General features: G+C 44.1%; 3 protein-coding genes and 1 pseudogene across 5 annotated transcripts in view; all 4 read left to right on the forward strand.

Annotated features, from left to right (window-relative positions):
* LOC147340025 (melanoma-associated antigen B3-like) overlaps window positions 1–25,332 on the forward strand; it is a 112,805-nt pseudogene that overhangs the window by 61,762 nt on the left and 25,711 nt on the right. The window lies entirely within an intron of this gene.
* On the forward strand, window positions 1,107–23,965 carry LOC147340027 (melanoma-associated antigen B4-like). Of its 2 annotated transcripts, none has more exons than XM_086388368.1 (2): window positions 1,107–1,244; window positions 22,618–23,965. In XM_086388368.1, the coding sequence occupies exons 1-2, from the start codon at window positions 1,163–1,165 to the stop codon at window positions 23,835–23,837; spliced, it is 1,302 nt and encodes a 433-aa protein (XP_086244494.1). In that variant the 5' UTR covers window positions 1,107–1,162; the 3' UTR covers window positions 23,838–23,965. The 2 variants fall into 2 exon arrangements, with proteins under 2 accessions (XP_086244494.1, XP_086244495.1); XM_086388369.1 differs by lacking the exon at window positions 1,107–1,244 and adding an exon at window positions 6,780–6,911.
* LOC147340028 (melanoma-associated antigen B1-like) overlaps window positions 1,109–25,332 on the forward strand; it is a 63,154-nt gene continuing 38,930 nt past the window's right edge. The window contains exon 1 of the mRNA XM_086388381.1: window positions 1,109–1,244. The gene's annotated coding sequence lies outside the window, so the exon portion shown is untranslated. The remainder of the gene's footprint in view (window positions 1,245–25,332) is intronic.
* Window positions 1,119–25,332, forward strand: part of LOC147340029 (melanoma-associated antigen B4-like) — a 113,033-nt gene continuing 88,819 nt past the window's right edge. The window contains exon 1 of the mRNA XM_086388364.1: window positions 1,119–1,244. The gene's annotated coding sequence lies outside the window, so the exon portion shown is untranslated. The remainder of the gene's footprint in view (window positions 1,245–25,332) is intronic.

Raw genomic sequence — 25,332 nt, forward strand, 5'->3', positions numbered from 1 at the left:
AGTACAGGGACCTTTGTCGGCAAACAGATGTCTCCATTTTTTAATACACAGTCTTGCTTTGGAGCCTTAGGAAAATGTAAAGCCTTCAGCGAAGGCTGAAGTTGCCTGGTGGGCTACTCCCAGACAGTGGGAGTGGTGAGCACAGCCAGATCCTCAGATGGAGGGCCTCAGAAAATCCACAGTCTCCTGGATTGGTGACCTTTACACTGAGTTGAGGGAGCCAGAGACCTCTCCTTAAGGACCTACTCGATTATTTTATCTTGTGTGTAATTGGGCAAATTCTAGGCAAGTTCTCAGTTTCTTGTTAGTACTTAAATATGTGGAAATATTCATTATTTAGATGAACTGGTATCTGGGAGGGAAGATAACTGGTCAATGACAAAAATTCTAAGAACTCTGAGTTGTTTCCAGCTGGGAAAGATTCTACCTCAGGCACATTCTATGTTACATCCTGTGATGGGAATGTTGCATGCTTGTCCTTGCTAGGCAACATTTAGTGCACTGTGATTATCTTTGTCTTGGAGTTTGGGTAATGTGCTGGAGTTCAGGGGGCTAGTGAAACAGCATGTGAAACAATTGACCAGCTGAAACTGGTTTGACCCTCTCAAATAGATTGTTGATTAGTCACACCTTGAGTCATTTTACAAAGAAAGAACTGCATGTGTCCAAGAAGGAACACATGACCTCAGGATGACCCTGGAGCCAAGCTCTTCAGTCTGCAAAACTCAGAGAAGAGAAATATTGCCCTGGGCCATTTACAAAGTGAGAAGTCCTTCAATGAGGAAAACCTGGCTTCCTGTAACCTGAGTAGCTGAAATGAAATTGAAGACTAGCCAATTAGCTTCCAATTAGAAATTCCCGAGACCCCTTCAATTGCACCCAGGCTCCTGGATTGGAGAGAGATCTGATACCTTGCCTCCTGCATTGGTTGGCCTTGCAGTAAAGCTCTTTTCTCTAAAGCTCTTGCATTAAGTATTGACTTCTCTGAGCATCGGGCTTGAGCCCATGTTCCGTGAGTTTGGGCAGCCTTGCTGAGGTTTAGGACTTGTGACCATCTGCTTGATGCACTGTAGCCCCTGGTGGGCCCTCAACACCAACCCTGAGTGGCCACCTATACTGAGTTTGTCTAGAGAGTTGGCTCTCGGGTTCCTGTTTCCTAGCCATGGCACTCTGGGCTCCTCTGGCTTCTGGGGCTCCTTTCACTTTTAAGGAAGGAAACAGCTCCTGGATCAGACATCTTTGGGGTGAGTAAACTCCTTAAAATATGCCTGTAACTAAATGTGCTATATGTAGTCTAATAATCTCATCAGGACTGTGTGTGAGAGAGGATGAGACAGTTGGATGGCATCACTGACTCAATGGGCATGAGTTTGAGCAAACCTGAGGAGAAAGTGAAGGACAGGGAAGCCTGGTATGCTGCAGTACATTGGGTTGCACAGTCAGACATGACGAATTGATTGAAGAAGGACAACACCACTGTGGGTTAGAGTCCCACCTAGGAGAGTTTCTTCTGTCTGATTAGAATCCTAAGGCTACAGTCGTGGGTTAAAGACCCACCCAAAAGAGGACAGTGTCAGAGGTTAGAGCTACTGAGGTGCTCAAATGATTGGGTTAGAGCTCTGAACACTGGCTTAAGGTCCCAGGCCTTTGTATTTAATTGCCTATGTTTGTCTGTGTCTGACTGTTTTATGTGTTGGGATTGGCTAATAGGAGTTGGCTTTGATGGCACCCCACTCCAGTACTCTTGCCTGGAAAATCCCATGGATGGAGGAGCCTGGTGGGCTGCAGTCCATGGGGTCGCTAGGAGTCGGGCACGACTGAGCGACTTCACTTTCACTTTTCACTTTCATGCATTGGAGAAGGAAATGGCAACCCATTCCAGTGTTCTTGCCTGGAGAATCCCAGGGATGCTGGAGCCTGGTGGGCTGCCGTCTATGGGGTCACACAGAGTTGGACACGACTGAAGTGACTTAGCAGCAGTACTGAACTACTTTTATATATTTGTGCATGCGTGATGTTAAAAATGAAATTTTACCAGGAAAAATAGCCATTGGTTGTGGTCTTAAGGGCCATGGGCTACATAGAGGCCTTGGAATGAATATATTTCCCCTGGAAATTGCCCAGACATCTAGATTTGCTTGTTGGTGATCTCTGCTGGAGGGGTAAAGTATTTTGGTCATCTACCAGAAAGATTAAACCCCAGCATGCTCAGAAAGGAAGTGAGGAAATTGGTGTTTGAATGTGTGTGCTCCTGAATTGCTCTCTGAAAGTCAGCTCTGCCTGAGTCTAAGACAGCTTCCTCTTTCACTTTCTTCAATGGGATGCAATCACTGTCTCAGCCTCCTACTCACCAGGTAAGTTTTTCTCCGTGGAGACTGAGACAGAGCCTGAACTTCTATAGGACCCTCCTCAGTAGACAAGCATGCCCTCAGCACATGGCCGGGCAGAAATACTAGGAGCCTGTGACCCAATGGGCTCCAGTCTTGGAACTGGTGGGACAGATTCCTTGGAAGCTGGGTAGCACGTGTTCCTTTCAAGCTACAGTTTGACAACCACATATAATAATGGAAAACTTTTCAGGGTTCTTTAAGTGAACCCTCAGATCCAAGCTGGTCACCTTGAGACTGTCCATTCTTCTCAGTGGTTTCTCCAGGGAACTCATACAGCCAATGCTTTCCAGAAACCAAACTAGGAGATGGAATTGGGTCCTAAATTAAGGGGCGATGCCTCAAGTTTGCCCATTTTCTTCCTAGAGAGGAACAAAGCACTCTGAGCCACAGAGAAGCCCTGAAGGCTTTCCTACAGCTCCCAAGGATGCAAGGACTTTCCAGGGAGACATCAAGTTCCTGATAAGAGTGCTGGTTGACATCGACTTTAATCCATGAAGGCTGGGAAGAGGCAGCAAGCATTGGTTAAATACAGTAGGTCCAGGCTCTGTTTGCTGGCCAAAAGGTAAACTATTTTGAGCACCACAGTGGAAGAAATTGGTCAGTCAACTGCAGAGCTCAGTTTGGGCTGAGGAGTGGCCAGGAAGAGCCAAGACAGATGACCCAATAGTAATAAATTCCATCCAGGCACCAAAACACCAAACTTCAAGCAATAGCCTGAAAAGAGACGTGTGAAGGAAACAAAGCCTCTGATAATCACCTTTCTTAAATACCAATTAATCCAACCTTGTCAGTCCTTATGTAACACTCTAGTCCTGGTGGTACAGAACTCTGGGACCTGGGATTATCATTTTCCACAGAATTTGAGACTCGTTAACCAAATTGAGGACGATTTCCCGCAAGCTTAAAGAATGTACAAAGAGAAATGGGGGGAATGAAGCATAAAGCATTGACCAGTTTAAAGTGGTTTTGCCTCCTTAAAACAGGTTGTTGATTAACCAAACCTTGAGTTATTTTTAGAGGCAGGACTATGCATGTGCCAAAATGGAGCCTATGTTTCCAGGATGACTGCAGAACCAAGAGGGTTCAGACTGTGGAACTCTCAGAGTAGGAATGTTGCCAGGGGAGAACTGTATGAAGTCCTTCAATACAGAAAATCGGGCTTCTAGCAGCATGAATAGCTTACATGAGCTAATTCAAGAGTAGCCAATTAGCTTCCAAGTTTGCAGTTCCCCTAAACCCTTTCATTTTACGTCAAACTCTGGATTGAGGAGACAGATTTGAGAGCCCCACTTTTGTCTTCTTGCTACTCCACCTTTGATTAAAGTTTTTCTCTCAAGCCCGTTCCATAGTATTGGCTTCTATGTGCATCAGGCAGTGAGCCCTTGCTGGGGAACACTAGCGACTGATAGGCCTGGAATTAGATTCCTCTCTGAATTCCTCTAGATCCGACGCTGTTATACTCCTCTTGCCCTAAAACAGAGCTTGTGTTCCTTAACACTCAAATGTATCTTGGGATAAAAGTAAGGACCCTGGATATATTCCAATACACTTCTTTAGTCACAAAGCCTTGAAGGCTACATCAATAAATGACAGGAATAAAGAGAAACAGATGATAGGGACAGGAAGATCGTCCTCTGTGCAGTGTCAGATAACCTCATTCAGAATAGCACAAAACCATCTTAGATGGTTTTTTTCCTTTAGAATTGTACTCATCTCTGATATGGTGACTTGGGTTCTAGATCACTGCAATAAAGTGAAAATTGCCATAGAATAAATCATTAGGAATTTGGGGGATTCCCAGTGCTTATAAAAGTTGTTAATCCTATTGTACACTTACTAGAAGATGTCTAAAAAATGCACATAGCTTAATTTACAAATGTAAGGCAGTTACAATAGTAACAAAGACAACTAATCAGAGCACCATAAGAAATAAAATAAGGAAAGAGTTTAAAATATTAAAGAATTAACAACATGTGGAACAGGGACCCCAAGTGAATACATGATGTTGGGAAATGATGCCATAGATGTGTTCAATGCATGGTTACCATAAACTTTCAGTTTGTAACGATGCATGGTTACCATAAACTTTCAGTTTGTAACGAAACACAGTATTTGTGACGCATGATTACGTGCAGTACAGTGTTTGAAAAGTATGCCTGTCAATCAATTAAAACAAGTCATGAAAAGAGACTGACTCTGGCTTTTGAAAAGGATGGAGCAGCATTTTTCTCTGGGAAGACACCCCATTTTGCCCTCTGCCTTCTGTGTTATTTTACCCATCTCAGATCAAGTCTGGGACATGAAACTGTAAGGTTTGCATTAGGGACACTGCTGAAGAGTTTGCTGGAATGTGGTGCTCCCCAGGAATCCTTTAATCCAAGAGATAGACAAAATTTGGGCTCCCATAGGTGAGGACTGGAGAGACAAGCACCGTAAAATACAGGTCATTCAGAGACCTACCCAAACTTGCTCTCAGGCCTAGAATGCCCAGACAGGACATTCCGTCTTATGATCCTTGTAGCTCTCTGTGAGGTCAAAGTCTCAGTCTAAGAAAAGTGGCCTCAGTTCAGTAGAGGGAGAATCTCAGGTTGGAGGGTCAGGTCCCAGGACTGGCCAGGACCATGGTGAGGTCCCTGAGTGAAGAAAGAAGTATCACTAGACCCACAAATGAGGAGGCTTTACAGACCCCTGCCCCTATTCCTAACCCCAGAGGCTCCAGGCAGAGTTATAGGGATGAGAAGCCTCTTCATTTCTATCTGGTCTCAGCGAGGGAATGGATGGAACCCCCGTTCTGAGGAGGGTGGCATCATGGCCATCACCACTGGGAAGATGAGGACCATCAGTGCTGATGAGAGGGTCTCTCCCACCAAGGAGGAAGGCTCACGGAGTGGCTCTGCCCCTGTCAAGGAGAGATGCACAGAGAAGTGCCCTGATTCCCCACTAGGGACTCAGAGAGGTGAGGGCTTCGTTTGGGGGCAGGAGGACTCAAGTCCGTAGTGCGAAGGGTCCAGGGCTCTTGACAGACGGCATGGTGAGGACCCTAAGGGATGACCCAGGGATCGCTGAACACTGAATGACGCGGTCCCCACAGAGCCCTGCCCCTTCCATCATCCCTCAGAGATTGTGCACAGGGCAGCCATAGCCGGAAGGGTCTCTGCAGAACTTCCGTGCTGGTGGCGAAGAGCTCGGACTGATGTTCAGCGTGTTCATGTGGCTAAGAGTGGATTCCCAGGACTGATGTGGAGGCAAGGTGAGGACCTGAATGTGGACTCAAGGGACCATTCCCCCATCCTGTAACAAAGATAACTTCCAAAGTCTCATCTCTGTGATCGGAAGGGGATGGTTCTACAACTTTCTTAGGCCGATTTCTTCGGTACATCTTGATTGAAGACATTCTGTAAGACAAGCGATTACTTGATTCTGTAAATGAAGAAAACCTAGGCCCTAACTCCAGTCACTGGGAGAGCGCCGAGTGCGAACGAGGCATGGGGCAGTAAAGATGGAGACGCAAAGCGGCACCCATGCACTCAATTCCCGGACTTCTCCCCTGCCGAAACTCTAAGAGGTGAAACTTTGTTTGGAGGCTTGTGGACACAGTTCAGGAAATGGAGGAGTGTCAGACTCTGAGAGATACGAAGATGGGGACTCTGAGGACTGTAGAACACCCCGCCAGGCTTCTTCCCTCCCCCCAACCCCACCCTTTCTGTCAGCTATCAGAGATCCTGGGTATCACAGCTTTGAGAGGTGAGGAAGAGAGGGCCCAAGCCAGCGGATGTCCCAGTGTTCCTCCAACAATTCTTCCCACACCTAATGAAGCTGAGCCAAATTCTGTACTTTGTGGCTGAAGATAGCATTCAGTGTTCTATAAGTAGTATAGAATTGGGCTTCCCAGAGGGTGCACAGTGTATAATTCCTTGGGGTTTGTGTTCTGTATGAGGAATTTAGCGATAAATCTGTGTTTTTATGTTCTTGCTACTTTTCAAAGGTTGCGTCTCAAAGCTTATAATCTAAGTGTACCAATGACATGAGTCACACTTACTGTTGTTTATCGGTCTTAAGGATAAGAGTTTCTCTGTTGTGTTAAACAAATGGTAAAGCTTCCATCTTATTTAATAAGCTGGTGCAAGATAACATGGCATTACAATATGTTATTTCCTTGACAATATGAAAAAATTAAGCAGTGCAATATGTGGGATCAAGAAATAGAGGGAAAGTAAGATGGATGGTATTTTGTTTCCTCATCTTTTCTAGTTGTGTTTTACAAAATTATAAGTGACTGTGTATGCTTCGTTAATTCAAAAATGTAAAATTAAATTCTAAGAAATTCATCCTCATGCTCACAGGCTCATTTATTCCCTAAACAGCAGTTGAGCCTCTGCTCATAGAAGACTCCATGCTACTACTTGGAGAGCTGAGGAAAAGATCTAGCCACTGACCATAAAATCATAGAGTCGAGAAGTAGCTGTCATGTAAAGGAAATGGTGACATGACAGCAGTCAAATGTGAATTCCCTGACGCAAGGTAGTGGTGGGCCTTGGGAAAGTTATAAGTCTTTCGGTGGGAAGTAATTATAAGTTGTGTGTATGGCAGGCTGGATGAGGCTGTGGTAATCGTGACCAGGGACCAGGTTCTCACATGGTGGGCTGCATAGTTAAAGACAAAGCCTGGGATGGGAAACTGCCCTTAACAGTTACAGACACACTTCACTCTGTTGCCCGTTGCTTTATTGTATTTCACAGGCACTGCTTTTCTTTTCTTTGTTCTTTTTCTTTACCAAATTAAAAGTTTGTGTTAGTCAACCTTGCTTCCAGCTTTCGGCTCCATGTTTCCAACACCGTTTGCTCACTTCATGTCTGTGTGTCACGTTTTGATACCTCTTGCAATGTTCACACCCTCAACAGCAAAAATGATGGACTCAATGAAGGCTCAGATAGTGGTTAGCATCTTTTTTGTTTTAGCAAAGAGGTGTTTCTATTTAAGACATCAGGGATTGGGGGCAAGAGGAGAAGGGGACGACAGAGAATGAGATGGCTGGATGGCATCACTGACTCGATGGACGTGAGTCTCAGTGAACTCTGGGAGTTGGTGTTGGACAGAGAGGCCTGACGTGCTGCAATTCATGCGGTCACAAATAGTCAGACACGACTGAGTGACTGATCTAATCTGATATTGTTCTGAGGCACAATGCTATTGCCCACTTAATAACCTGTAGTATAGTATAAACATAAATTTTTTGAAAGCACTGGAAACCAAAAAATTTGTATGACTCAATTGTGATATGGACTTTCCTTTGGGGGTTGAGACCCAAACCTGCAGTATTTTCTGAGTCTGCCTGTGCTTTGGGATTGTGAGTAAATCAGAGAGAAATCATGTGAAGCTGACATGGAATGTGTCCTGTGCTGTTATTCCAGTACAGGGAAACCCTGTGCAGATTAGATGGTTTATTCATGTTTTCTCCTGTCTATGGAGTTTCCCAGAAATCAGGGTGGCACTCCCTTGAGGTGGGATGATGCCTTGAAGCTGCTAGACTGGCACACTCTGCCCTTGGTGGGGGATCTAGAGCCCACGCAACTAAAATAATAATAATAATTGAAATCAAGTTATCTTGACCATAATTTGGCAAACAATAGGGAAGGAATAGACACTTTTGGGTGGTTAAATGAATGAAAGTGGGAGTGGTTTATGAAAAAGGTCAAGTGAGAGATAGGTAAGATTGGGGCCCTTAAAACATTTTGGAGCTTTCTGTTACATCCACTGAGGATGTCTACATCATGGTGACATTCAGTGGCATACTCCTAACTGGGATATGCTAGTTTTCCTTGCTAACCAGTATTTTTCTGATTTATTTATTGATGAGTTTGGAGATAAGTCTACTCCTGTGAAATGACCACCACAGTTTATGCCATAAACATATCCATTACCTCCAAAATTTCCCTCTCATCCTTTTTAAGGTTATTTTTAATCGGAGTATAGTTGCTTTACAATATTTTGTTGGTTTCTGCCATGCATCAACATGAATCGGCCATAGGTATACATATATCCCCTCCCCCTTGAATATCCCCCCACCTCCCACTCCTTCCCACCCGTCTAGGTTTTCACAGAGCACCAGTTTGAGCTCCCTGCATCACACAGCAAATCCCCATTGGCTGTCGATGTTCCATATGGTAATGTGTATGTTTCAGTATTACTCTCGGTTTGTCCCTCCCTCTCGTCCACCCCTGTGTCACCAAGTCTGTCCTCTATGTCTGCATCTCCATCCTGCCCTGCAAATACATTCATCAATGCTGTCTCCTAGATTCCATGTATATGTGTCAGGATACGATGTTTATATTTCTCTTTCTGACTTTCTTCACTCTGTATAATAGGCCCTAGGTTCACCCACTACATTGGAACTCACTGAAATATGGTCTTTTTTATGTCTGAGTAGTACTTCATTGTATACAGAAACCAGAGCTTCTTTATCCATTCGGTGATGGACATCTAGGTTGGTTCTGTGGCCTATCTGTTGTAAACAGTGTGGCAATGAACATTGGAGTACATGTGTCTTATTCAGTTATGGTTTCCTAAGGGTTTATGCCCAGTAGTGGGATGGTTGGGTCATGTGGTAGTTTTAGTCTGAATTTTTAAGGCAACTTCATACTCTTCTCCATAGAGGCTGTATCAATTTACATTCCCACCAACAATGCAAGAGAGTTCCCTTTTCTCCACACCCTCTCCAGCATTTATTGTTTATAGACTTTTTGATGATGGCCATTTTGACAGATGCCTTCTCACACTTTATGTTTTGTGTCTGGGATAAGAACACTTGCCATAAGATTTGACCTCTTAGAGAGTATACAATATAGTATTTTTAACTATATTTTTAACTATTTTTAACTCTAAGTATTTTTAACTATAATATATATACATTATATATATATATAATATAATAACTACTATATTATATATTAGATCCTAGAACTTATTCATTTTGTATAATTAAACTTTGTAACGTTTGATTAATACTGAGAATTGGAATACTGCCTGCTGTATCAGTGAATAAACACTGTCAGTTATCAACAGTTGCAGCCACCACGGATGGTGAACCCTGAGGGAACACAGGATGTAAAAATACAGGATACGGGCCCCAGATATGTGAAGTTCATATCAAAGGAATGATTTCAGTGAGCCCCGATTCTTGCATCTTTCCATATATGAAAAAGGTCTAAATTCCTTAACCAGGGTTATCTGGTTTTCCTTCATTTATCTTAATCTTTTTATATTCAGACTACCTGCCCTTTGTTGCAAAACTTCGATGTAACCTGGCTCCTCCCCTCCCTTCTTTGGAGCAGTTCTCTCAGGGTTACTCGAGACACTGCCTCCTGGGTTGAAGTCCTAAACATTTGTACCAAAGGGAACATACCTGTCAGCTTTTAGGCTGTGAATGTTTTTTTTTTTTTCTTTTAATTTATTTATTTTAATTGGAGGCTAATTACTTTACAATATTGTAGTGGCTTTTGCCATACATTGACATCAGTCAGCCATGGGTGTACATTGTTCCCTTTCCTGACCCCCCTCCCACCTCCCTCCCCATCCCATCTCTCAGGGTCATCCCAGTGCACCAGCCCTGAACACCCTGTCTCATGCAGAGACTGTGAATGTTTTTTAAGTCTACAATTCCTTCTCATTCACCCTCCCATAGACCATGGTAACCATTACTCTGCTCTCTGTTTTTGTGACTTTGACCATTTTAGATTCTTCATATAAATGACATGCAGTATTTGTCCTTCTGTGTCTGGCTTATTTCACCGTAGCAGAAGGTCCTCTAGGTTTATCCACGCTGTCATAACTGTGGAGGTTAGCTTCTTTTTAAGGCTGAATGGTGTTCCATTATATGTATATTTTGCATCTTCTTTATCCATTCATCTGTCACTGGACACCTAGGATGCTTCCCTTTCTTGGCCATTGTGAGTAGTGCTGCAATGAACATGGGAGTGCAGAGCTCTCTTCGAGGTCCTGATTTCAGTTCCTTTGGATAGTAGTGGAATGTGGAAAGTATTATGTGTTATTTTTGATTTTTTGAGGAACTGCTACACTGTTTTCCCTGTAAATTGGCTGTACCAATTTATATTCATACCAGCAGTGTTGAATGTATAGTTTACTAAGAAACTTGCAAACTGTCTTTCAAAGTGGCTCTACCGTTTTGCATCACCACCACCGAGGAGTGAGAGTTCTTGTTGATTCACCTCCTTACCAGCATTTGGTGTTGTCAGTCCTTTGAATGCTGGCCATTCTGAAAGGGTTGTTGTGATAATCTGCTTGTTTTTTTTAATTTGCAGTTCCCTAATGGTATATGGGGAGAAGGCAGTGGCACCCCACTCCAGTACTGTTGCCCGGAAAATCCCATGGATGGAGGAGCCTGGTAGGCTGCAGTCCATGTGGTCGCTAAGAGTCAAACATGACTGAGCAACTTCACTTTCATTTTCCACTTTCATGCATTGGAGAAGGAAATGGCAACCCACTCCAGTGTTCTTGCCTGGAGAATCCCATGGACAGAGAAGCCTAGTAGGCTGCAGTCCATGGGGTCGCACAGAGTCAGACACGACTGAAGCCACTTAGCAGCAGCAGCAGCAGCAATGGTATATGATGTGGAGCATCTTTCCATATGCTTGTTTGCCATCTCTGTATCTTCTTGGGCAAGGTATCTATTCCTATCTTTTGTCCATTTTTTATTAGATGTTAGTTTTCTTCTTATTAATATTAAGAGGTCTTTGTATATTTTAGATTAGAGCCTTCATCAGATATGTCTTTTGCAAGTATTTTCTCCCAGACTATGGCTCATCTTCTAGTTCTCTTGGTGTATTTTTATAGAGCAGAAGTTGAAGGGAATAAAATCTACCTTATCAATTATTTCTTTCATGGATCCCCATCACTTTTTTCTGTGATGATATTTTGTGGATTGGTTTGCTCTGTGGCACATGGGATCTTAATTCCCCATCCAGGGTTTGAACTCACAGCCCTTGCACTGGAGGCACAGTGTTTGTAAAATTTTAGCTTTTTTATTTTGTGTTGGGGTATAGCAAATTAACACTATTGTGACAGTTTTCAGGTGAACAGTGAAGGGACTCAGCCATACATATACACGTATCCACTCTCCCCCAAACTTCCATCAGTACTGCCACATAATACTAAGCAGAGTTCCCTGTGTTATACGGTACATCCTTGTTGCTTATTCATTTTAAATATAGCAGTGTGTACATGTCCATCGGAAATCCCCTAACTATCCCTGTCCCACATCCTTCCCCAGCGACAACCATAAATTTGTTCTCTGAGACTGTAAGTCTATTTTGTAGTTAAATTCATCTGTATCATCTCTTTTTAAATTATACATCTAAGATATGTCATATAATATTTCTCCTTCTCTGTCTGAGTCACTTCAACCAGTAACGATCTCTAGGTCCATCATGTTGCAGATTGGCGGTTGCCACAAGAAGGGGTTGGAGGATGGATGAAATGGGTGTAAGTGACCAAATGGAATAAACATTCACAACTTTCACTTACAAAATAAAATAGCCCTAGTGTTATTGCCTGGAGAATCCCAGGGATGGGGGAGCCTGGCGGGCTGCCGTCTATGGGGTCGCACATATTCGGACAGACTGAAGCGACGTAGGAGCAGCAGCAGCAGCAGGGATATAATGTACAGCATGGTGACTGTAGTTAATCATTGCTGTTGCTAGTGGCCAAGTGGTTTCCTACTCTCTGCAACCCCATGGATTGTAGCTTGCCAGCCTCCTCTGTCTTTGGAATTTTCCATGCAAGAATACTGGATTAGGTTGCTGTGTCCTCCTCCAGGGCATCTTCCCGACCCAGGAATTGAACCCGCATCTCCTGCATCAACAGGCAGATTCTTTACCACTGCGCCACCAGGGAAGCACATAGTTAATAATACTGTATTGTATATGTGAAAGTTCCTGAGAGAATATATATATTTTTTTTTATTTTATTTTTTAAGTTTACAATATTGTATTGGTTTTGCCATATATCAAAATGAATCCGCCACAGGTATACATTTGTTCCCCGTGGTGAACCCTCCTCCCTCCTCCCTCCCCATACCATCCCTCTGGGTCGTCCCAATAACCCTGTGTATGAGACAACAAAAGAGAAACTGATGTATAGAACAGTCTTTTGGACTCTGTGGGAGAGGGAGAGGGTGGGATGATTTGGGAGAATATATATATTTTTAAAGTGAGTTATAGTTGTTGTGGGCTTCCCTGGTGGCTCAGATGGCAAAGAATCTGCCTGCAATGTAGGAGACCTGGGTTTGATCACTTAGTCAGGAAGATCTCCTGGAGAAGGGAATGGTTACCCACTCCAGTGGGTAATTCTTACTTGGAGAATTCCATCGATAGAGGAGCCTGGCAGGCTACTGTCCTTAGGGTCAAAAAGAGTTGAACAAGACTGAGCAACTAACATTTTCACTTCATTTTCATAGATGATGTACAATATTTTATGTTTCAGGGACACAACAAAGTGATTCACAATTTGTAAATGTTATGTTGCATTTATAGTTATTATAAAATATTGGTATATCCCCTTTGTTTTGCAATATATCCTTGTAGCTTATCTATTTTATACATATTAGTTTGCACCTCTTAATCTTCTATCCCTGCCCTTACCCTCCCCCTTGCTGCTCTCCCCTGGTAACCACTGCTAGCTTGTTCTCTGTATCTGTGAGTCTGCTTCATCTCCCTAGTCTGTTTTATTTTTTAATTCTCCATATAAACAGTATTATACAGCATTTGCCTTCCTCTCTCTCACATATTTCAGTTAACATAATGCCTTCCAATCAATCCATGTTCTTGAAAATGGCAAAAGTTCATTCTTTTTTATGACTGAGTAAAATTCCATTGTGTGTGTGTGGATCTTTTAGAATTAGTGGGTTTTTTTTTTTTCATTTGTAGCAGTAATTTAAAGTAAGTTGAGCGCTGAAGAATTGATGCTTTTGAACTGTGTTGTTGGAGAAGACTCTTGAGAGTCCCTTGGACTGCAAGGAGATCCAACCAGTCCATTCTAAAGGAGATCAGTCCTGGGTGTTCTTTGGAAGGAATGATGCTAAAGCTGAAACTCCAGTACTTTGGCCACCTCATGGGAAGAGTTGTCTCATTGGAAAAGACTGTGACAGAGGATGAGATGGCTGGATGGCATCACTGACTCGGATGTGAGTCTGAGTGAACTGCGGGAATTGGTGATGGACAGGGAGGCCTGGCATGCTGCACTTCATGGGGTCGCAAAGAGTCACCTGAGCGACTTAACTGAACTCAACGTTTATTCAAGCTTTAATGCAGGTTATTCTGACTTTAAGGTAGCATCACATGGCATACTTCTGAGTACATTCCTGAAAAATTCTTTTGTACTTATTTCTGTTTTATACGTCTATGCAACGTCTGGCACTGGGGAGGCTATCATCTGGGTTCGGATCACATAGCAGTGAACAAATGGATACCAGAACTTTAGAAATCATGAAAGCAAGAGACCACAGTGATCCTAGAGTAGCGAACCAAGTGTTGCCATTAGTTTTCATCTGTGGATGATAAATTCTGTTGCAAATGCAACCTAGGTAGTATGAACGGATAGTCTTTAGGGAAATGAACTGTCACAGAGAATAAACTGCCTTGATATGTATGGGTTGCCATTCTTTTCCGTAATTGTGATTTGCCCATGAAATGTATCATCCCCAACTGGACCTGCAGAATATTGTCCTGGAGGGTCACTGGCCCCATCACTAAGTTCCTTAGTAATCCATTTCAGCGCCACAGTCTGTGCTTTTTGTCTGACTCCTCACTGTCTCAGTGTGTGCTCAAAGGTCTGGCCAAAACTCCTGATTATCTGGTGGCTGGGAAGGACTATCTCTTCATGTCACACTGGCTGCGCCACTCACAGGTGCCTTCGTAATAAACAGGGAGGTTGGACTGGGGTGGGGTCACTGGGAGAGAGTAGACGAGGCTGGAGGGGAAGGGGTGATGAGCAGTGGAAACCCTTAGACTCAGAAAAGCATCAAGTACCTGACGGAGACCATCCAAATTAGTGGGTTCTTTTTTTTTTTTTTTTTAGATACACAACCAGGCGTGGGATTGCTGGGTCATGTGTTAGTTCTGGTTTTAGATTTTGAGGACCCTCCTTACTGTTATCCATGGTAGCTGCACCAATTGACATTCCCACCAACAGTGTACAAATCTTGTCCACATGCTTACCAACATTTGTTAATTCTGTTCCTTTTGAATGATAGCCCTTCTGATAGGTATAAGGTAATACCTCATTGTGGTTTAAATTTGCATTCATATGATGATTAATGATGTTGAACATCGTTTCATGTGCCTCTCAGCTATTTGTATGTCTTCTTTGGAAAAATGTGTATTTAAGTCTTCTGCCCATCTTTTTCTTGATTTTTTTTAAACTGTTATATCAACTGTTTATATATGTTGGATATTAACCCTTTATTGCTTACATCATTGGCAAATATTTTATCCCATATAATAGGTTGGCTTTTCATTATGTTGATGGTTTCCTTTGCTGTGCAAAAGCTCTTAACTTTAATTACAACCCATTTATTTATTTTTGCTTTTATTTCCCTAGCTTTAGGAGACAGATCCAAAAAAATATTGTTATGATTTATGTCAAAGTGTGTTCTGCTCATATTACCTTCTAAGAGTTTTATGGTTTCCACTCTTATAGCTAGGTCTTTAATCCCTTTTCACTTTACTTTTGTATATAGTTTTAGAGAATATAATGATCTCATTCTTTGAGAGCTACATGTCAAAGAATGAGATTGGAGTGTAAATACAGTTTGGTAATGCCAGAAAATTAACTGTGCTTTTACATTTGAGCCAGTAATTCAGTGTTTTCAGAAATTAATTCTGAAGAGACATCCACAACCATATGAAAATATGTAAATGCCTATGCACATGTTAACTGAGGGAACATGATATATCCACAGAGTGGAGTACTACAAAGCTACAAAAAGGAGTGAGTACAGTTTTCTAAACTAATATGGAGTGCTTCCATGATAGATATAGATATATAAAAGAATGTGGGAGTCTGGGGCTAATGTCAATGATACCAAGTGCAGTGCCTTCCCATTCTGGTATGAAGAGGCTTTGACAGCTGAAGAAGGAGAGCCAGAGCCACAGCTGCAGCCAGGGCTCCTATGGTGCCAGGGCCAGTGCACTTTCCAGAGCATGTCCAAATTTCCTCCTACCCCTAGTGAAGTCTGAGCAGATACTTCACATTGCATTTCAAGAAAGCAGGCAATCTTCCCACTAGCGGAGGGCCATGGTGGGGCTCATGGAAATTCAGCATATAACGTATTTATTTGTGTTCCTATACAATATGCACAAATTGGAGGTTTTTCTTTTTTCTGTTTTTAAATATTGTTCCTTTTAATTAAAGATGTGTTTAGCTTCAGAGTGCAAGTACACTAATGGCACACCTCCGACATGTACTGCAGATTATCAAGTTGAAAACTAAGAAATTTCATATTACATAGCACAGACTGAAATCCTTGAATCATTTCTTGTCATTCGGAACAAGATAACATGATATTGCAATATGGATTTTTTTGTGAAAATGGAAATTTTTCCACAGTGAAGTCTGTGTGATTATCAGATACAGAAAAAAATCTTAAGAGGTATTCACTTCTTCGTTTGTTTTATTTGTTTAGTCTTTCTTTGTAAAATTGAAGTTTATTTATCTGGATTGGCTTTGCTTATTTAAGAATGTGGGAGAAGTGAAATCCCAGTAACATTGCTTTCTTTCACACTTGCACTATAGTTGTTCAAATATCAATTTAGCATCTGCTCTTTGGAAGGCTTCTGGGTGGTTTTGGGGATGCTAAGAAAAATAAACTCAACCCCTTCTTGTAGAATTCTAGCGTCTCAAGAGCAGCATTCAATAAAGTAGCTGGTGAACTGAGATCTAGGGGCCCAATAAAAATGAGGTGTAAGGAGGTGAGGGGATTGAGGGCTTCCTCATGAGGAGTCTAGTGTAAATACACTGAGGCAAGGCACTTGGAGACTTTAGGACAATAAAAGTCTGGCAGTGGAAGGTAGTTTTAAGTTAGGCTACAGGTCTAGCCCACCAGGGAGGCTGTGGAAACACTGAATAGGGGTCAGACCCTCAGATGGCGGGTCTCAAAGTTGAGAGAGTTAAACCTGGAATGGAAAACTACCCTGAATAATTGCTTTGGAATTATGGGGCTTCCTAGGTGGCTGAGTGGTAAAGAACCTGCCCACCAATGCAGGAGACATGGGTTCAATCCCTGGGTCAGGAAGCTGCCCCTGGAGGAGGAAATGGCTACCCAATCCAGTATTTTTGCCTGGAGAATCCCATGGACAGAGCAATCTGTTCAGTCCATGGGATAGAAAAGGGTCAGACACGACAGAGTGACTAAACAGCAACACGGGTAGACCAGAGAGAAATCCCCCCTGGGGAGGGGATGGAATGTGCCCTGTGCTCCTGTCCCAGTGCCCGTGAACACAGTGCACAACCTAGATGTTTCATGCACATCATCTCCAAGGAGATTCTGTGAAATAAAAGTAATAGTAGAATGAAACCGGAAACTCAGAAGCCAGTGGGCTGACACTCTTTGCTGTGAGTCGTGGAAACAGAGCTCATTTTACTGAAAGGGCATTCCATTCAGCGTTTTTGGCTATGTTGATAATTCCACCAAAGTCTGTGAGGTGAGTCTATTTTAGGTGATGGTGAAATTGATGAACATGGGGGCTTATATTATTTAGTTACTTATTTATTTGGCTATGCTTGCTCTTATCTTTGGCATGCATGATCCTTGATCTTCCTTGCAGCCTGCGAGTTCTTTAGTTGCAGCATGAGGAATGTTTCAGTTGTGGCATATAGGATCTTTAGTTGTGGCATGTGAACTGTTAGTTGCGGCAAAGCTGTGGCATGTGGGACCTAGTTCCCTGATCAGCAGTGGAACCCGGGCCTCCTGCATTGGGAGTGCAGAGTCTTAACCCCTGGACCACTAAGGAAGTCTCTAGGAGTTGTTCAGATGAAAGAGCAGCCGGGAAGGAAGACAGAATTAGTCTCAGAATCAAATTTAGATTCTTTTTTATTTTAATTTTATTTTATTTTTAAACTTTACATAATTGTATTAGTTTTGCCAAATATCAAAATGAATCCGCCACAGGTATACATGTGTTCCCCATCCTGAACCCTACTCCCTCCTCCCTCCCCATACCATCCCTCTTGGTTGTCCCAGTGCACTAGCCCCAAGCATCCAGTATCATGCATCGAACCTGGACTGGCAACTCGTTTCTTACATGATATTTTACATGTTTCAATGTCATTCTCCCAAATCTTCCCACCCTCTCCCTCTCCCACAGAGTCCATAAGACTGTTCTATACATCAGTGTCTCTTTTGCTGTCTCGTACACTGGGTTATTGTTACCATCTTTCTAAATTCCATATATAGATTCTTTGAATTTTTTCCAGTTAAAAAACTACCCCCTCACTCAAAATACGATCTAGTAGTGGAAATGAAAGATTCTTTCTAAACAGCATTTTGGACTGATTTGGTGTTCCATGTGCTAGAATGCCACAGATTCTCTGACATCTTCTGGATTTAAAAGATTCCTCAGGGTCGGTGGTATCCTCCAGGATGAAACTAATCATAATCATAGTAAAAATAGATATCGTGTAAAGTCTCAGTGTGGTCCAGGTGCTTTAGCTACATGCCAGTAGTCCTACAAAAGCCACTTCACCTGAGGCTCCCCAAGTTTGGGGATGGACCCAAGTCCACACAACTTATCAGTTGACAGAGACACAGATCATTGATCTGTGTCTCTGACATTGATCAGAGACAGAGCTGGGACTAGAGCGCTGGTCTGATTTGCCCACAGCATGTACCCTTCCACTTGTCCCGGCCTGAGGTGCTCATGAGTCAATTAATTCACTGTCTTCTAGCACTCAAACATGTATCTTGAGTGACAGAAAGAAGGACTCTGTGGCAAAAACACTGGGATGGAATACATAGCTAATGCAATACAAACACCAAAATAATTAAGAGCTGTGAATAAAGGAGAGAAGGGGGTAATGGTCAGTTAGCCTATGATCACCTGCATGTGCAAATTCAGACACCCTCAAGGTATTGAGGGCTTACAAGATTATCTGGCACTATCCTTCTATGTAGAAAGTAATTTTATTTGTTTTAATTAAAAATAGTTATTTCTATTTATTTTCTGACTGCTCTGGGTCTTAGTTGTGACACTCAGAATCTTTGTTGCCACATGCAGCCTCTTTAGTTGTGGAATGTGAGATTTTAGTTGTGGCACGTAAACTCTTAGTTGTTGGATGTGAGATTTTTAGTTGTGGCATGTGGGATCAAGTTACATGACTAGGGATCAAACCTAGGACCCCTGCATTGGGAGCGCATAACCACTGGACCAACAGGGAGGTGCCGAGAGTAAATATTTTAGAACTACCCTAAATCTGGTGACTCAGATGGTACCGAATGCGCCTGCAATGCGGGAGACCTGGGTTCGATCTCTGGGTTGGGCACAATCCCTGGTGGAGGGCATGTAACACACTTCAGTATTCTTGCCTGGAGAATCTGCATCGACAGAGGAGCCTGGCGAGCTACAGTACATGGGGTCACAAAGAGTGAGACATAACTGAGTGATTAAGCACACACCCTAAATCTGGCTGAAGAGCAGGAATATATCACCTCTATCTCTTTGACATCATAACATCTGTCCTGAGTTCCTTAATTTCTGCTGCATTTTCCTAATCTTATATCACTTTTGGGACTGAGACCCATTTTCTCCAAGATTTGCTAGAGGGTAACTGCTCACTGTTTGTAGGAATATGCATTCCCCAGGAAGCCTTTAATCGAGGGACAGAAGCTGATATGGGAACCTCCATGAAGGAGGAATAAGGAGACAATCACCCCTTGATATAGTGGTCACCCAAAGACTAAGAAGAGGAATCTTAGATCAGTAGAAGGAGCAGTCCCAGGCTGTGGTAGATGTAGTGAGGATGCTAAGCAAGAGGAATCAGAAGGACTCAGATTGCATCCCCACTGTCTATTCTCAGAGGCCCTGATGGACTAGGATCACATGAAGGTCATCCTGACTTCCAACTTGGAATTCTCAGGAGACGAGGACTTTGATGTAAGACAAGAAGCTTCATAAAACAGAGAGTGGAGTTACAGGATTCGTCATGTGTCAATGTGAGGACCTGAAAGTGGACTCACAGTAGCACACACTATAAAAGGAGGCCCTGGAAAATCACTGATGCTGTGGTCCCCAGGAAACTCTGGGCACAGATGTCAGGTTGATTTCTACCTCGAAAGTCTTAGCGAGGTGAGACCTCTGTCTAATACAGTCAGCTGCAGTTTCGCAGAGCGAGGGACCTGAATCCAAGGAGGACCTCACATGCAATGCTGAGTGTTACTGAGGACCCCTGCAGAGGGAGCCACTCATTCAACCTGTGTGATCTTAGGGAGGGCTGAGTCTCCTCTAGCCAGATCAGAACCCAGATCTGCAGATCCGGGTGTCTTGACCATAACCAGACTTAAGGTGAGGACCATCAGTGCTAGTGAGAGGATCTCTCCCCCAACGAAGGAGGCTCACAGAGTGGCAACCCACCTGACAAGCAGAGATGCTCAGAGCAGAGCTGGCCTCCCACCACTAGGGACTTGGGAAGGTGAGGGCTCTGTTTGGGAGCTGGAAGACACGAGTTCATAGGAGCGGGCATCTTGGGCTTTGATACACTGCACAAGGAGGACCCAAGGACGGATGAATATTGAGCTACTTGGGTTCCCGTAGCATACTGCCCCTGCTGTCATCCCTGGGAGATCCCACGTAGGACCTTACGCAGCTCCCTCCACTTCCGCTTTGAAAGCGAGCGGTTCAACCGGTAACCACGGCGACCGTATGGCAGAGACTTAGTGTCCAGTACTCTTCTGGAACCAAGGTGAGGACCTGAATGTAGCTCATGGGACTTTCCCAACCCTCCCAGTAATAAAAGTGACCCATCCACATCCCACCCCTGTGATATGGCTCTTATGAGTCCCTCAGAGCTATTGGCCGAATGTGTTTAGAGTGTCGAAAGCTATGGCATTGGTCTGCAGGGTTAGGTCCGGATTCTACCCCTGGGGGAGCTCTAGGACCTAGATGAGGGCCCTGAGGGTTGATGAGCAGATTTCAACACCGCCAAGGGGACCACACTGAGCGGCCCCCGTGTACTGGGCTCTAGGATGCCCCGGGTAGAGCTGCCCAACTGTGGTGCCCCCTGGTGTCCACTGGAGGTGGTTTTGGGGAAGTGAGAGCCCTGCTGTAATGGAATAAACCTAGTTCAACAAAAGGGACCTAGTCCACAACAGTATTAATGGCTGTGATGCTGAGTGAGGATGGGGGCTCCTCCCATAAGAAATAGAGTCACAGAAAGTGCCAGTCCTATTTTGAGGGCTGGGAGAATTGGGTGTTTTGACATGACACTTCCTGGGACATCTCAGGGAAGTGAGAGACCAGGTCAGTGGGGGCAGCCTCAGGTTGGCAAGGGAGGGTTTCAGGTGTCCTGGTGGATGGTGAGAACCTTGGGGGCTGTGGATGTTCCACACCATGTCATTCGGACCACATCTCCCTGTCATCATCCCTGGGAGACCTCAAGGATAATGTTGGTCCCCACTGCGGGCTAATGGGGAAGTAAGGGTCTTGGTCTGAATGGAGTGGTCAGCAGAGGGAGAAACCTTAGACCCTGTCATGAGTCAAATGTAGAGCTTGGTTGCTTCTGTGTCCTGGCTGTTGTCAATAGTGCTGCAGTGAAGACAAGTACAAGTGTCTTTTTCCATTACCATTTCCTCAGGGTATATGCCCACTAGTGGGATTGTTGGCTCATGTGGTAGTTTTATTCCTAGTTTTTTTAAGCAGAGTGAATTAATTCATAAAGTGGAGAGCCAATATCATATATTAATGCATATATATGGAATCCAGAAAGATGATACTGATGAACCTATTTGCAGGGCAGCCTGGAGATGCCGACATAGAGAGCAGACTCATGGACACAGTGGGGGAAGGAGAGGGAGGGGCAGATTGAGAGAGTAACATTGAAAACGTGCACATTACCATATGGAATATAGATAACCAATAGGAAGTAGTTTTATGACCAGGGAGCTCAAAGCCAGTGCTCTGAAAGCTTAAGAGGGGTTTGACATGGGAGGGAGTTTCAAGATGGAGGAGACATAGCTATATCTATGGCTGATTCATATTGATTTGTGGCAGAAACTGGTACACTATTATAAATTAGTATTGTAAAAAATAAATTTATTTTCAAAAAGACATATAGGAGAAACCAGAAGCAAAAAAATATTTTAGCCCTTGAATTGGGATCTTGTGAGGGTCCACAGGGACATCAACCTGCCTGCACCAGATTTTGTTCTCAGGAGACCGTGTTTGGTAAGATAAGGTCATCTTCACTTCCTGATTTTGGGACACGGAGTCATTGGCTTTTACTATCGAGCAGTCTTTACTTCAGGAGAAAGTTGAGCTTCTCTACTAGGAGCCCAATAGGGGAACCTGAGTGAGGACTCAGTGCATCCATCCCACCCTCGGATTTCAGCCCAGGAAATCTCAGGGAAGGGCTGTGAGGCTGAGCCCCTTCTTTATTATTTTATACGAAGTCTACAGGAGGGGAAATGTCTAGTCTGAAGGTGCAGACACCAGTCTGCAAATGGATAATGGTGCCCAACGTTTTAAGGAGCCAAGGTAAGGACCTTGAATGATGATCCCAGTGAACTCAGGATAGGAAAGACCCTAATGAGCTCTCAGCACTGGATATCTATCTCCTGGAAGGGAGGTCGACTGAGGCATCCCTTCCCTTACCTCTGGATCATGGGGAGGTCTAAAGTGTCTACATCAGAGTAGCAGAGGGAAGGGTGCCAAGGCTCCACCAGGACTTGACGTGATAATACTGAAGTAGAACTTAGAAAACCCCACTGCTAGCACCTGCTGGCACCTGAGTAAATCCAAAGCAGGGCTGAGAGGACGCAGAGGAAAAGTTAGGCCACTATTCTTCCTCTGGGATTCTCAGGGGCCAGGCTGAGCAGGAAAACAGGAGCCTTGTGGGTTCCTAGAGCAGTGTCCTCAAGGACACCTGCAGAGGCGGCCTTTGATTAAGCCAAGGTAGAGTCTCCCTGTTTTAAGGTGCTCATGTCACCTCATTCTCCATCCTCCAGGTGCCCCCAGTCACCTGTCTCTTGGCCCAGACTCCTGCCTGCGGTCCCTGCCCACAGCCATCATGCCCCGTGGGCAGAAGAGTAAGCACCGTGCTCGTGAGAAACGTCGCCAGACCCAAACTGAGACCCAGGGTGTTCATGATCAGGCTACCACATCTGGGGGAGAAGAGACCACCTCCTCCTCCCTTCCTGATTCAGAGAGTGCTCCCTCAAGCTCATCTGCTGCTGGCACCCCGAAGGGGCCTCAGGGAGCCCACAGCACCACCAGTGCTGCTGCAGGTGCTATACGCAAAAGATCTGGTGTCAGTGGCGCAGCACGCTCAAGATCTGGAGTAGGTGCCGAGGGCCAAGTTGAGGAAGGTGAAAATTCCTCCCAGGCCTCAGCTGCTGCTGTGAGCTCTCACACAGATATTCTGACCAGGAAGGCAGAGCTATTGGTGCCGTACATGCTGTATAAGTATAAGATGAGGGAGCTCATTAAGAGGTCCGAAATTTTGAAGGAAATCAATAGAAGGTACAAGGAACAATACCCTGAGATCCTTAGAAGGGCCTCCGAGCACATGGAGATGGTGTTTGGCCTGGTGCTGAAGGAAGTCAGGCCCAACAGTCACTGCTATACCCTGGTGAGCAACCTAGATCTCAGCGACAGTGAGTCTATGAGAGGTGACTGGGGGCTGCCGAAGAATGGTCTTCTGATGCCTCTGCTGGGTGTCATCTACCTGAATGGCAACCACGCCCCTGAGGAGAAGATCTGGAAGTTCCTGAATATGCTGGGCATCTATGATGGAAGAAGTCACTTCATCTTTGGAGAGCCCAGGAAGCTCATCACAGAAGATCTGGTGCGGGAAGAGTACCTGGAGTACCGCCAGGTGCCCGGCAGCGATCCCCCTTGCTATGAGTTCCTCTGGGGTCCTAAAGCGCTCACAGAAACGAGCAAGACGAAAGTCCTGCAGTTTTTGGCCAAGGTCAAGGATTCAGTCCATCCTGCCTTCCTGCTGCAATATGAGGAGGCTTGGAGAGAGGAAGTAGAGACCACCGGAGCCAGAAGTGAAGCCAGGGCTGGCACTTCTGCCTCAACCAGGCCTGGCACTGCCGCCTCAGCCGCTGCTTGCTCTTCTGCCTCAACCAGGCCTGGCACTGCTGCCTCAACCAGTGCTGGCCCTTCTGCTTTGGCCACTGCACGCCCCAGGGCCGCATCCAGCCGCTCATCTCGCCCCTAGTGTGATCTGAAGCCCGTTGTTCACTTTGTGGCTGGAGAAGCCGGTCAACCTGTGTTCCTGATATGCATCAATAACTTGTTGACTTTATTTCCCCCAATTTTCAGTTATTAAAATTTTTCAACAGAAAAGTCATTTAGATTCATGATATAAGTATATGAATAACATGGGTCACACACACTTTGCTGTTTGTCAAATTTAGGAGTAAGAATTTTGTGTTCTCAAATAAATATTGTAAATCCTCACATCACTTTTGTGATCCAGGATGAGAATAACATCACTTTAAGATGAGACTGTCCTTAGAGATGTGAAAGACACCAGGCTAATAGAGGCTCAGAACATTGATACATTGTTAGGGAGATAGCTGAAATTTCTTCAGGTTTTGGATGGCTTTACTCTATGTTTAGTCTCCCTTTTTGTAAATGTAAAAGACACATACTTGCCTCTGCTTATGGTTTATGGTTTTCAAGAATGTTTGAGATATAAATTATAGCAAATGATTTATTCATGGCTCTTCTTTTACACAAATATTGAGAATCTGCTCTTAAGAAGTCTTCATGCTTGTACTGGTGATGTTTAGTCAAAAAAAGTCCTAACCTCTGTCCACTCATTATAGTTTCTCAGAGATGCTGTCATTCTATGGAAGAGGCTGAGATACTCTCTACTTCAGGAAGAACAAGAAAGAAGTGGGTTAAGAGGGATTGGAGAGAACATATTACTTTGGTTTCATTCCTAAGAGGAATTTTGGCTGATTTCGAAGGTTGGGTCTTTTTTTCCCCCACTTGGAACACTGCATAGTTTCTGACATCTGATATACTGAAAAAAAATCCAGCTGATGTAACATCTGAGGTCAAGATAATCATAGTAATAACTGCTATTGCTCCTAATGTCTCAATAGAGACAGACGCCATGACATAAGCTTTCCATAAATACTTATATTCCACCAATCTGACAAGAAAGGGCTTATCAAACTTAGTTCGCAGGGGAGAGCCCAAGGCTCATAGAGTTAGAGTTTGGTCTTGTGCTGAAATACATAAGGCTGGTAAATGACAACTGGCAATAGACTCCTGCTCTACACTACTTTACCCACTCCAGTGTTCTTGCCTGGAGAATCCTAGGGACGGGGAAGCCTTATGGACTCCCGTCTATGGGGTCGCACAGAGTCGGACACGACTGAAGCAACTTAGCAGCAGCAGCAGGCTTAGCCTATTAGCCTTAGCATAGCCTCACTTATTCTTTAGGCTTCTCAGAGACCTAAGAAACTTGGTCTCAGCGCAGAGTTCTGAGGTTGGTAAAGAGAATCAATCTTGCAGAAATGATGGTGATTATCCTGAATGAGGGTGATGGAAAGACCCATCCAGAACAGAAGGATCCTGTTAAGACCCGTCCTCATTAGCAAGCCCATGAAGTCCAGAACTATCTGGGCTGCTGTGGTTAACACTTTCAACTCAGGTCCTGGGGAGGTGGGGACATTGGGAATCTGCAGAGAATAGAGCCC

The sequence above is a fragment of the Bos grunniens genome, chromosome X (genome assembly GCF_055505025.1).
Source record: "Bos grunniens cultivar Pamir isolate PY7600 chromosome X, Bosgru_T2T1.0, whole genome shotgun sequence".
Taxonomy (NCBI): domain Eukaryota; kingdom Metazoa; phylum Chordata; class Mammalia; order Artiodactyla; family Bovidae; genus Bos; species Bos grunniens.

Bases quoted from the DNA above. Each gene is read 5' to 3' on its own strand.
- LOC147340027 (XM_086388368.1), top strand. From the start codon at position 1,163: ATGGCACTCTGGGCTCCTCTGGCTTCTGGGGCTCCTTTCACTTTTAAG. The intron at 1,245-22,617 runs GTGAGTAAACTC...TCCATCCTCCAG, and splicing joins CTGGATCAGACATCTTTGGG to GTGCCCCCAGTCACCTGTCT.